The 13,659-nt window shown below is 40.7% G+C and overlaps 1 protein-coding gene across 3 annotated transcripts in view; it reads right to left on the minus strand.

Moving 5' to 3' along the window:
• G3BP1 (G3BP stress granule assembly factor 1) overlaps nucleotides 1–13,659 on the minus strand; it is a 38,726-nt gene that overhangs the window by 11,550 nt on the left and 13,517 nt on the right. For all 3 annotated transcript variants that reach the window (XM_073355292.1, XM_073355294.1, XM_073355293.1), the window contains exons 2-4: nucleotides 8,840–8,953; nucleotides 2,707–2,788; nucleotides 1,687–1,860 (exon numbers count right to left, since the gene is read on the minus strand). In XM_073355292.1, the coding sequence (XP_073211393.1) occupies nucleotides 1,687–1,860; nucleotides 2,707–2,788; nucleotides 8,840–8,934 (351 nt within the window). In that variant the 5' untranslated portion in view covers nucleotides 8,935–8,953. The remainder of the gene's footprint in view (nucleotides 1–1,686; nucleotides 1,861–2,706; nucleotides 2,789–8,839; nucleotides 8,954–13,659) is intronic.

A 13,659-nucleotide genomic window follows, 5' to 3' on the forward strand; every position in this document is an offset into this window, starting at 1 on the left:
CATGTGAGGAATTAATTTTATTATGTGCACCAATAGGGAGGTGATGTGTGGCGGGGGTAGGGCTGAGGGGTTCAGGGTGCGGAGGGGGCTCAAGCAGAGGCTTGGGGTGTAGGGAGATGAGGGCTCTGGCTGGGAGTGCGTGCTCTGGGATGGGTGTCAAGGATGAGGGGTTTGAGGTGCAGGCTGCCCTGGGGCTGGAAGGGAGGTGGCCACCTCTCCCCAGCCGCGGCAGCTCTGGGGCTGGAGGGGGAAAAGAGCTGCCTCTCCCCGGCCGTGGAAGTTCTGGGGCTGGGGGCCATGGGAGAGGTGCCTCTCCCTGCTGCCGCACAGCTTAGAGGAAAGTTAGTTCAAGAGGAGCAGGCAGCTGTTCAGGGAAAGCAAACCTAACCTAGGACCGGCTGGGGTGTCTGAAGAAGATAGGGCCGCCTTCACTACCATGAGGATAAGTGTATAATAATAGACATGTATATACCAACTATTTGGCTGCACCTTGTCCATGTTATTTTCTACTTTTAAGACACAACTGAGTTTTATTTCAAATAGAAAAGGGTCAGAAGTTCATTCCACTTTCTAAAAGTAGTTAGCACTTGGTAATCTATCTGCATCTTGATAGCACACCATAGCTCATGTGTCTGTGACTGGACTTCAGAGAAGAAAGGGTGATCAAATACAGAACAGCCAGCTCTTTATGAATACCAAGAGACTGATGAGTAATCTAAATGAAATACCTGAAAACATCCTGACTTCACGGATAGGTCTAGTGTCATATTGCCTATGTAAGCATTAGAGAATTTATTAATATGCTCAGATGCTGCATAGTAATAGTTTCCCTAATGGGGCTGTATTTAAGAAGTAGTATTTGACGCATGTCAAATATAAAAAGTATAATAGATCACAAACACAAAAGCAGGATTTTAGGTCAAACTAAGTCCAGTTAGGAAAGGCTGGAAACATGGAGATTAGGAGCTACCCTCAACTATACAGCCTCTAGAATGCAGAAGCAAAAGCATATCCTCAAGCTAGCAAGGTACTTGTAAATAAGATGGGTGGGCTGCAATAATGCTCATCATGGACCTCTCTTTCCATGCGTTAATCAAGACTCAGGGAAGAGAACAATTTGTTATGAACTACCAAAGTTGAAAAAAAGACTCGGAGCTACAGCTTCCAAAACGTAAATTGGAAATTGCCAAGTTAAAAATAATATCACTCAATTACCATCTCTCTTTCTTCACTCCCACTTTCAACTGTCACATGATTTTGAAAACTGCTATTTTGAAAGCAACTGCAGCAAGAAGTCAATACTTTATAGTATCAGAAAGCTTGGAATCCATGTCTTCAAATGTTGGAGAGCATTGTTCTCCAACACTAGATGTTTGAGGTATCAGCTGCAAGATACAACTGTTAAGTGGGGATCAGCAATGTTTTGAGAATACCTACCTAAGCAACATTTTAATGATACTTATTAGGCACAACTCAAAATGTTACATCCCCTCCTGATACTGTTCCATGTTAGCATAAACAAATTCAAGTAATGTAACTTCTTAAAGCATTTGCAGCACACCACTGCTGGGCTCTTGTGCGAGAAACACTTTCCAACTGGAACCCTAAGATTCCAGTGTGGAGCTGAATAGCTGCAGCTATTTTCAGGTCAGTACTACCCCACGTTTAAAGTACAATAAAGCATACCTCAGGGGCAAGTACAAACGTCTGCATGAACCTGCGCACTGGCTGCATGTTATTGGAGAGTTCTCCCATCACCTGGACTACAACACCATCATTAAGTGTAGCATGGGCATCCACATGACGGATCTTTGTGTGGCAGTCCTTAAAGTTCAGAGACAGCACCTTCTTGTGGATGTCCTGCAAAAGGCAGAGAAGAATCAGTTACCCATTTTCTAAGTTAATTCAGTTTATCAGAAAGACTTCTATAGTGCAGATTGGTGGGTATAGAGAGTATCAAGTTCAGGGTGAGGTTTGCAGTCTAGGGTTGCCCTCAAAGCCCTACAGAGCATAGACCAAAAGCCACTCCCCCTTGGTGTAGTTCTTTATATTTAAACTTTCCTCAATACCTTCAGCCTTCACTGTTTTAATCTCTCTAGGTCAGTCTGCTGTTTGGCTTTTTTCCCCCTCCCTCTCCAATTTTGGTGCCACTTGCAAATTTGATCATAAAATGAACTCACATCAAGGCAGCACCCAGACAGACAAACAAAAAACCCAGGCAATCATGCCATGTGCTTTTTCTTCTGAGTTGAGACAAGAGTCAAAGAGGACACTTGGAGTTTGCGTTAATTTGCAGAAGATATCGCTGCTTGAATACCATTAAATGCTTCACCACTGCGACAGCATAGCCCAGGGCACTCAGCTCTAATGTGGTGTTCTTATCAGTATTTAATATTCATCTCCAAATTTCATAGCTGTGGATAGTTTTCAAAACATGTGACAAGTTTGCCCATCAAGCACAAAAGGATGGCAAATTACTGCAAATTAATTCTCAAGTCCCAGAGTAGGTTTGTCCAAGATGTTCACACTGCACCAGGTAAAACTACGAACACCCCAGAGAGCATGAACACACATATGCTCCGTATCTAATAGATGGATCTGCTTGAAACACTAAACAAGCCAGAAGACCTTAGATCAGAAAAAAAATCTAATTGTAACTATTTAATTCCCTGCAAAAGTATTTCACTCAGTTTTACAAAAGCTTACAGATTGCCCATAGACGGCATCAGCTGGTTTTCCATTGGAATCCAAGCCACCATGGACGTAGGAAGAATTCTTTCCATAAAACCTGTAAAAGAGGAAATTTATACATTAAGCCTTGCTGTATTAAAAGTCGAATCATATTACTGGTCTTCAGAAGACAGTATTTTACTATAAAAATACTATATTTGAACCTAGGCTTAGTAACAACACATGGTCAAGATTGCTCAGTCCAAAATTTCACTGCATGCAAATCCAAATTCCTATTTGCAAGTATTTGTTCTTCAAAACCAAAATTCTTCTGTTGTCAGAAGTTAATACTCTCACTGAACAGGCCATCAAGTTTTCTGCTCTTTTAAAAGAATTTGAGGGGTGTCTGAAGTCACCTGGCCAATTCCAAGTTCTCCGAATAGGTTTTAGGAAGACAGTACTCTGGAATCTTTCATCTTCCCAATGGAGTCATCGAAGATACTCAAACCACTGGTAGAGACTCAAGACACCAGTTTTGACATGCAACTGTACTCTGGAAAGTGGCCTCTAGAAACAGCAGTGTTCATGTTTATTGCTTCAGTGATTTCTAGATCAAGAGTTTTAGCTGAGCAAATTTTTTTGCGTCAATTAACTGCTAACCCTGTAAACTCACCTTAGTATATAAAAGTCAAGTTGAATTCTTTCTGGCTTAGACATTTTCAGCAAAGAATCTGTAGGTGGAACTTGGTTCTGTTGACTGCCAATTTTACAGACCTTTCCTGATCATAACTACACTATATTGGTCTTATTACATTCTTAAGAGGAAACAGAATTATCTTAAACAAAAAAAACCAAACAAGCCATCCCAGCCCCAGTACCACTATTTACCCAAGTAGAGCTCCGAGCTCCGCTGACCCTAAAGGGAACCAGATGACTGTAGAAAGCCTACAAAGACTTTTTTTTTTTTTTAAAAAGGTATTTAAACACATTTGCATACTGAATCTCAACCACAGCCTAGTGGGTACTTGAGCTGGTTGGAGAAACTTTAACAGAACCATATTCTGCTGGAATATGCAGTTCCATTAAAATTGAAATCCTTTGTGAAATGATTTTGCCAGAACTTTGTTTTGGAAGAAAAAAGTTCTGACAACACCCATTTCAATATGTTCAGAATGAAACATTTTGATTTTTTGTTTTCAAACAACATTGGTTTTGAAATGTTTATATCATACACAAATTTTTAAAAGAAGTCAAAAATCAAACAATGTTTTAATCAACCCAGAACAATTTCTTCAGATTTGGGGGGGGGGGGGGATTGGTATCTTGAAATCCTTTGCAAAATGAAACTTCCATTTTATACATACTAAATGTCTCCACTAGAGCGATTTATTTTAATTTTGACAAGCACCTCAGCTCATCTTTAATTTTCCTTCTGAAGTTAGCAACCTAGTATGCAGGAACAACATCACAAGAGTGAGAATGCAGCGATTTACAGACAGAATAGTGTCATCTGTAAGAGATCGGGGGGGGAGAGAACCCCCCACAAAAAGTGTCCTGTTTCAGTCGAAAGTACCTTGACACTTCCCATTCAAAGTGCTGCTAAGTGGAATCGGTGCCACAAAATACATTCACACTACAAATAAACTTTGCCTGTCGTTCTCTTTGTACAGTTTGCCAAGGCTATTTCTGAGAAATACGAGTAATACTTCCTAGACACTTGTGTGTCCTTCACTTAACTGAAGGGATTGTCAAGCCATCTATCAATTTCTGTAGAAATTCAGCTTTTTAAAAGAGTTCTTAACACTGGTAATTGCAAAATAAACCTCCTAAGTGTGAGCCCATGCAATGCAGTCTTATGAGACAGCCGCAAGCCTCACAGCTTCACGCTGCTGCCTAGAATAATGAGCAAGACGTTGGTTAGTTTAACTCCTGCTATTCAGAACCCCATGGACAGCCGTGAAACTGACAGGGCCCATGCGAATATGTCTCTGCTGCTGCTGTTTTGGAAAACTATTAACAGCAGCACAGGCAGGCACTGAAGTATTCAGGGAAGACCTCCCAAAAACAGCTACAGTAGCGGGAAACACCCCCCTCCACCATTACAGCCATCAGGAGGTTCTATGATTTGGGGAGTGAAAGAAGAGTTCTTTCCTCTGCCCAATAGACAGAGCCACCAGTATGGTCCACCACAGTTCGCTGATAAGAATCTTATCACCCTTTTCTAGCAGCTGGGATTGGTGCTAGGCTTTGTAGGATCTTCGGGTGCTCCTCTCCCACAAGCCCAAAGCTCATCTGCCATATCAGCCTAGTCCTTTGGCTAGCAGGTGCCATCTGGCAATATTTAGTCAAGTTCTGGTTAAAAATTATAATCAGAATGATATTTCATTAACCTAGAGACTTAAAGAGATACTAATGTGCAAACTACAGGTGAAGCTTCCATTTTACAGCTTCTTCTACCATTTGCTAAAATAGCAGTAGTATTACAGAGCAGAGAATTTTGCCAGCACCAGGTACAAGTTAGATTAGAATAAAAACCAGAGCACGTGCAGTAAAGGGTGTCTGGGCTAAATGCGTGGGTTAGCTATTCTGCACACTTGTGAACAATTTTAAATCATCTTCACCCAATACCTGGTGACATTTATACATGAAGAGGGGTTTCAGGATTGTAGGAGTTCTTAGCTTATCTAGTGTTGCAAAGTATAACCCTAAGCAAGCGTACGTCTCTCAGTGAATGATATATTTATCATCAGGGTGCACCTATTTAAGTCAGCAAGCAGGAAACCCTAATTTAAATAATTGAATTTAACCGTATTTAGCATTTGCTCTTCTTTTCCTAAAGAGAGGTTAATGTTCACTGATTGGTGTAACCATTAAAACATGTTGATTTCCAATCAAATATACCCTTTATACTTGGCGTTTACACTTCATGTGTCTTTTTGCTAACAAAAAGAAGGTTATGGGGTGACTATCACAGTTTATAACTAACTACATGAGAAACAAAAATGTGATTGATAGGCTCTTCAATTTAGCACACAAAGGTGTAAAAAGATCCAAGGGCTGGAGAGTAAAGCTAGACACATTCAGACAAGAAATAAAGCACAGATTTTTATCAGTAAGGGTAATTAGCTACTCAAACAATTTACCAAAGATTGTGGTGGATTCCCCATTACTGGTAATTATCTAGATGGGATGTTTGTCTAAAAGATATGCTCTAGTTCAAACAGGACTTAATTCAGGAAAATTCTAGGACAGGTGTTATGCAGGAGGTCAAACTAGATGATCACACAGCAGACTCTTCTGGCTTTATAATCTAGGAATATCCAGGATGATAAGCAATATAATTGCTAAAGTAAATGTGAATAGATATACTATAACATACATTAATTCAGATTCTTAATTTTTACTTTATGTTAGAAACTGATGAATGATGCATTTCTTATTTACTAGATAATGATTTCCCTGAGCATGCATCAAGCTGCACTTGGATGGAAATTGGAGTTCAGTTAAAAGTGTACAAAATTCAAAAGGCCAGGCTTTATCTTGAATGAATTAGTCCAAATGAAAATATTCTCTCTGTACCTGTTAGCTAACCTGAAACCCAAATTAATCAAGACAAAAAACTTTTCTGCACAACAGAAATCAGAAGTAGACATTTTCCTAAATGTAAATACCAGCATTCATTTCATTGTAAAGACTGAAAATATGGATACTTAATGCAGCAAGTGACATTGTGAGTTATAAAGCTTGAGTTGATCTCAAAAGTAGAGATGTTTTTCCTCTGATTCTGCATACAATTTAAAATTTCAGAACAGTTTAATTCCTTACACTTTTGGAGCAGCTCAAGGATATAATGTACCTTTGAAAAATTATTTTAAATGATTAAATTAAGTTTAGGCCTTAAAATAGTTTGCCATAAATTTCAGATTTAATTTAAAAATTTTTTTAAAAAAGGATTGATTTTTAACCAACCTTGTTATGATACTAAGTCTTACAAATGAGACCTGAATGAGTAAAGAAGCTTCAGGCTAACAGCAAACAGAGCAGTTCTCAAAATATAAGTACTGACCATTAGAAATACCTTAGACAGACAAAAAATTATCTGCTGTAACCTTTACTTTTATTTTGTTCTATTTGGTCACAGCTGGGAGTGAATTAATTTACTGTAAGATTAGTGTCCACCCAGCACAAGTTAATACATTAAAAAATGACAGGTTTCAGAGGAACAGCCGTGTTAGTCTGTATTCGCAAAAAGAAAAGGAGGACTTGTGGCACCTTAGAGACTAACCAATTTATTTGAGCATGAGCTTTCGTGAGCTACAGCTCACTTCATCAGATGTTTACCGTGGAAACTGCAGCAGACTTTATATACACACAGAAATCATGAAACAATACCTCCTCCCACCCCACTGTCCTGCTGGTAATAGCTTATCTAAAGTGATCAACAGGTGGGCCATTTCCAGCACAAATCCAGGTTTTCTCACCCTCCACCCCCCCCACACAAATTCACTCTCCTGCTGGTGCTAGCCCATCCAAAGTGACAACTCTTTACATAATCAAGTCGGGCTATTTCCTGCATAGATCAAGGTTTTCTCACATCCCCCCCACCCCCATACACACACAAACTCACTCTCCTGCTGGTAATAGCTCATCTAAACTGACCATTCTCCAGGTTTAAATCCAAGTTAAACCAGAACATCTGGGGGGGGGGGTAGGAAAAAACAAGAGGAAACAGGCTACCTTGCATAATGACTTAGCCACTCCCAGTCTCTATTTAAGCCTAAATTAATAGTATCCAATTTGCAAATGAATTCCAATTCAGCAGTTTCTCGCTGGAGTCTGGATTTGAAGTTTTTTTGTTTTAAGATAGCGACCTTCATGTCTGTGATTGCGTGACCAGAAAGAAAATAACAGAACGCCACTAGCCGTCACCTTCAGCCCCCAACTAAAACCCCTCCAACGCATTATTAAGGATCTACAACCTATCCTAAAGGATGACCCAACACTCTCACAAGTCTTGGGAGACAGGCCAGTCCTTGCCTACAGACAGCCCCGCAACCTGAAGCAAATACTCACCAACAACCACATACCACACAACAGAACCACTAACCCAGGAACTTATCCTTGCAACAAAGCCCGTTGCCAATTGTGCCCACATATCTATTCAGGGGACACCATCACAGGGCCTAATAACATCAGCCACACTATCAGAGGCTCGTTCACCTGCACATCCACCAATGTGATCTATGCCATCATGTGCCAGCAATGCCCCTCTGCCATGTACATTGGTCAAACTGGACAGTCTCTACGTAAAAGAATAAATGGACACAAATCAGATGTCAAGAATTATAACATTCATAAACCAGTCGGAGAACACTTCAATCTCTCTGGTCACGCAATCACAGACATGAAGGTCGCTATCTTAAAACAAAAAAACTTCAAATCCAGACTCCAGCGAGAAACTGCTGAATTGGAATTCATTTGCAAATTGGATACTATTAATTTAGGCTTAAATAGAGACTGGGAGTGGCTAAGTCATTATGCAAGGTAGCCTGTTTCCTCTTGTTTTTTCCTACCCCCCCCCCCAGATGTTCTGGTTTAACTTGGATTTAAACCTGGAGAATGGTCAGTTTAGATGAGCTATTACCAGCAGGAGAGTGAGTTTGTGTGTGTATGGGGGTGGGGGGGATGTGAGAAAACCTTGATCTATGCAGGAAATAGCCCGACTTGATTATGTAAAGAGTTGTCACTTTGGATGGGCTAGCACCAGCAGGAGAGTGAATTTGTGTGGGGGGGGTGGAGGGTGAGAAAACCTGGATTTGTGCTGGAAATGGCCCACCTGTTGATCACTTTAGATAAGCTATTACCAGCAGGACAGTGGGGTGGGAGGAGGTATTGTTTCATGATTTCTGTGTGTATATAAAGTCTGCTGCAGTTTCCACGGTAAACATCTGATGAAGTGAGCTGTAGCTCACGAAAGCTCATGCTCAAATAAATTGGTTAGTCTCTAAGGTGCCACAAGTCCTCCTTTTCTTTTTACATTAAAAAAAAGTATTCATATCTTGCATCTGGCAAGCCAAAAAGGAGGGCATAGGTTTGTTACAGTTTATAACATAAAAGTATTGTTAAATACATGCAAAGAAAAACAAAGAGAAACGTTCAGGAGCGTTACCTGTGCAGGTAGTCTGGTGCTTGATTCAGCAGAGTATAATACTGCCTTACAAATTCCCGCCCGACCAGCAGGGGACTTGGCTTCTCCATCACCATTTCTTTGGTCAACTGAAAACTGAAAAACAAAAGCTCCATGAAAATGTAGCTGACTATTGTGTTCAAGCTCATTGTAGCTGGCCGTGTGTGCTTTTCATTGTAACTCTATCCTTTCATCTTCTCTCCTGTTTCAGTGTGTACAACAAAATAATGTTACCCACTTAATTGATAAGGCTGTACTATCAACTTTTTTTTTTTTTACTGGGGGGAAACGACAACGGGAACTCCATTTGAACAACTGGATTTTTGTCCCGTTTCATCCACAAATCCTGGTACCAAGCATACAAGTAAGGAAATCCTCTTGAAGAACCTAAGGGGTTAAGTCATTCACAGCAGATTCAAGCTCTATTTACCTCACCTGACTTCACAGGAAGAATTTAGAAACAAAACATACCCATGACACTCTAAAGTGAAGCCTATGCTACTGTATTAAGACCATTTTTAAAAAGTCAGTCCAACCCATCTTTTCCAAGAGCACAAAACTCCTACAGGACTCTAATGCAGTTCTAACAATCTCAAATTTAACAGGCATACTGGACTGTATTAATGTAGCCTAACGAACAAAAGCAAACTCCTTCCTTCCCACCTATCTTCCCCCACTTAGCTGATCATGTGTCAGCTAAATCCAACAGATAAGTTACAGCGTACCCAGCCTTGGACACAGACAGTCTATTTACCTTTTATTTAATCCTGCTGGATCAAGAATTATAAAAAGAAAATTTTTGCTGCCGAGAGATTCACAAAACATTCTAAATCTTAATGTCTAGGTCAGTCTAAAAAAGGAATCTAAGAACTCATGGTCCCTATGTGCTTCCCCTCAATTATTCACATAAAATTGGTGCAGATTATAAATCAATGCCAGAGGTTTTTTTGCTACCAGTACCAGAGTTCAAGCTGGGCGACTGTTGCTTCATACATCACCATTACAGAGATGGATACTAGGATCAGTGCTTGGTTGACAGTTTTGTTGTTGATGTAAGGCAGAATACATGACGAGTGTACTATACTATACTAGCTCTGCAGTGCTGGCAGTAATAAAAAAATAGCAAAAGTTCGTAGTAAACCGAGCAGATGTTACCCAAAAGACACATGAAAGACACATTCTCCCCAATGTTCGACACCCTAATCCCTTCTCCCTGCTGCCAACCAGGGTTTTAGAAATGTGACAAACCTGCTGCCCCCACACCCATCACTCAACTTGAGCCTCACAACCAAGTAGGTCAACAGTGAATTTTAGATTGGTTTCATTCTTTTAAATTTGTGCTACTAAAAATAGCTTCAGGGCTGGAATCTGGTCTCCAACAGCTTGAAGGGGCCATAACAACCTCCAGGGGAATTTCTCCAGCACAAAAGACAGCACAGAACCAACAAAGGCAGCCCTACTCTGCCCTCTGGTATAATGCCAGCATGGAGGTATACAGAGAGAGAGAATATCCTTTCTGAATATTCTACGATGCATAGCAGCCTGTAAGTGGTCAGGCTAGGCTGCCCTAAGTCAGAACAGCCTCTGGACCGGCTTTAACTTATTCTGGAGGCTACACCAGCTCAGGAGGTAGCCCATGGTACACAGCCAACTTTGCCCTCTCTTACCCGGGCTACATCTTTTGTGCCGCACCTCTGAAGAAGTACAGCACGACATCTCAACCTTAGGCTGCGTCTACACTGCCACTTTCAGCACGAAAACTTTAGTCACTCACAGGGGTGAAAAAACACCCTGCTGAGCAACAAATGTTTAAGCACTGAAAAGCTCCAGTACAGACAGCGCTTTATTGCCGGGAGCCACACTCCTGGCAATACAGCTGCCACCTCTTGTTTGGGGTGGTTATTTTTTATCACCGGGAGAGCGTGACTGTAACATGGGCAGTGTAGACATACCCTTAGTTTTGTTATTTTAAAGTGAACCAATTGGAGTTCATCACAAACCAATTAATCAGAAATATCCTGAAAGCGAAAGTCAATAGCTTCAGTGTTTGACTTTAAGGACATGTTACTTCAAGTGCATCCTAAAAACTGCTTGAGTCACATGTTTTATAAAAGCTACACGCAAGGAAACAAGTCATTCACAGATGAAGAGAAGTACAAACACAGACATACAAAATTTGACCGTTACGGGATCATAATGGTCCCATTCTCAGTAGGACAAGTTATCAAGATGCCCTGATATTAGTCAAGGGTAAGTTTTGCACAAGACTCAGTCTTCTATAAAGAGCCAGTGAGGGAGGTGGGAGGAGAGATCAAAAAGAGAAACAGCAAGAGATGGTCTCGAGAGACAGAATTCTAATGAACAGTCCTGAACAGAAGTCGCTTGACTCTCACAAACAACAATCGAAATCTAATCCAAGCCTACAGAGTTTTTTACAATTACATATATAGAGTATTGCTCTTGCCTTTAATTGTATGCCATCTCATTCTGGGCCAAAGCCTCAGCTCTGCTCTGGCAATGCAATGGGGATGGAAAGCCAGCTGGGTACTCCCCATACGTAGAATATCCAGGGAAACCAAGCTAAGGTAGCTGGCTCCGACACCTGCTCCTGCACTTTTCTTCCCTCCCGCCCTGCATACAGGGACATCCAGAAGCCCAGTGCAACTTTGAGTCAGAACTACCCCAAATTACCTTCTGGATTCAGGAGTGAAAAAAAATTACTGATGTCCCCTGCCCAGACGCACTATGTCTGTTCCAGCATACCTGAGGATCTGGCCCTATGCCGCCACAGAAGAGTGTTTTTGCCCAAATTATAGGCAAGAAGCCCCATCAAGCTTACAACATGTGGCAGTCTAATGGTCTGTAATGAAGATAACACCAGAACAATTTAGTAAGCGACAAATATTGATGGTTTCAATAGGCATGCAAAGGAAATTATGGCCACAGTGGAGGATGTAGCAGATACACAAACAGTAATTTCAAACTCCAAAAAGAAACAGGGAAATCCTGAATATCACAAAATTTCTAAGTCTACCTTATCAGATTCTTTATACATTTCAGTTTTGTACGTCTGATAGCCCACAAGATGCCTCCTTCTCTACCTACAGTAACCAAACCATGCAGATGAGGTTTATTCTCTGTTTGGCAGGACTTATGAATAATACATTTAAGTATTATGGTAGCACCCAAAAACTCAGTTGTGACAAAGATGCTACTGGGCTGGGTACTATGAAAACGTAGGAGACAATCCCTGCCCTGCAAGACAGTCAAAAAGACACAAAACAGACAAAGGTTAGGGGACAGGGATACAACATACAAGCAAACTAATATGCTGACACTTGATACAGCTTTGCAAGTTACACATTCAGTTGTTTAAATTGGAGTGGAGAAGGGTGAAAAATGACAAGGATTGAACAAGCATGAGGGAAGTCAGAAAAGGCAAGTGGGGAAACAGCCATGCCTAACCATGACCTGCAGTGAGGATTTTGTAGACACATCTGAATCTTAAGTAATCAGAGGATAAGAGAATGGCTGAACAGATTGTATCAGGAGTTTTGCCTACATAGGCAGTGGCGTGGGAGAGACTGCAAAAGTGTTTATAAAGTAACAGCCTTACTGATGGGCAAAGGTTGGAAACTTTTACAGACTGAAGGAGGAGCATGGCTCAAACACTGTTACTAGATCAGCTAGGTAAAGCAGGGTTAAGTTGTGAAGGGCTATTTAAAGATGACCTACAAGGGATTAAAAGAAGATTTGTGCTCTCTTCCCCCACCCCCATATGTATAGAGAGAGGTCTAATATGTGACTTAAGAAACGTGTTCGTGTTTTAGCAATATCAGGAATGCCAAATCCCGGAAGATCAGATTTGACATGCCCCAGAGGATACATATTTGTGAGCTTCTGTTCCTTTCATTGAAAAGGCTGGTGTTTCAACTCTTGGAAACAAAACAAAAATCACACATCCTTTCTTCAAGGTCCTACAGGTAATGGTGTTAAACAAGAACTAAAACTAAATCAGGTTCTCTCAAAGTTAACTGAATAGCTTTCAGCCTTTTGATATAAATCTCAAGAGTTCTGCGAGTCCCCACAGACCCAGGAAGTTACACATATCTGGCCCAAAGGACATACTCCAATTCTGTAGACTCAGCTTTCATTAAACAAACAAACAGTTTCTCACCATGATGGTTATGCAAAAAGCCTTCCAAATGTGAATCATATGTATAGATCCAGCTCCCCATCCACTATTAATTTAATTGGGTACTTAATTTCATTGGGTGACACTGCAAATAACCTCAAACTATTAAAGAAAGGGGGGGATGCATTAAATTGGTGGAACTACAAATGATGAAAAATAAGAGTAAAGTCCTATCCAATACCCACTTTAAGAAAAGAGGCAACATTTAGTTACTGCACAGATCACAGTGATGCTGTAACAAACTCATGAATGATAGATTTTTTTCATGCCCATCTCATTGTTTACATTTGAAAATGAGCTGGATGCCAGGTTAGTAGAGGACATAATACTTGCTTGTTTGTCCTATAAGCTTGGTTTTTGTAGCACACAAAATATTTGGGAATACCCACATATAGGGCCTGATCTAACTCCCAGTGACTCAATAGGAGACTTTTCACTCACTTCAGAGGAAGCTGAATCAGACACACAAAGGTAACCATTTTCTATTGCTTTCAGAATGGAAGTCCAATTTGGTACACTTTTGTTTCACAGAGCCTTCATGACCTACTACCACAGAATTCTCCATAGAATTTGACACAATCCCAAATCCAACAGAATATACTGTACA

The sequence above is a fragment of the Lepidochelys kempii genome, chromosome 8 (genome assembly GCF_965140265.1).
Source record: "Lepidochelys kempii isolate rLepKem1 chromosome 8, rLepKem1.hap2, whole genome shotgun sequence".
In the NCBI taxonomy this organism is placed as follows: Eukaryota; Metazoa; Chordata; order Testudines; family Cheloniidae; genus Lepidochelys; species Lepidochelys kempii.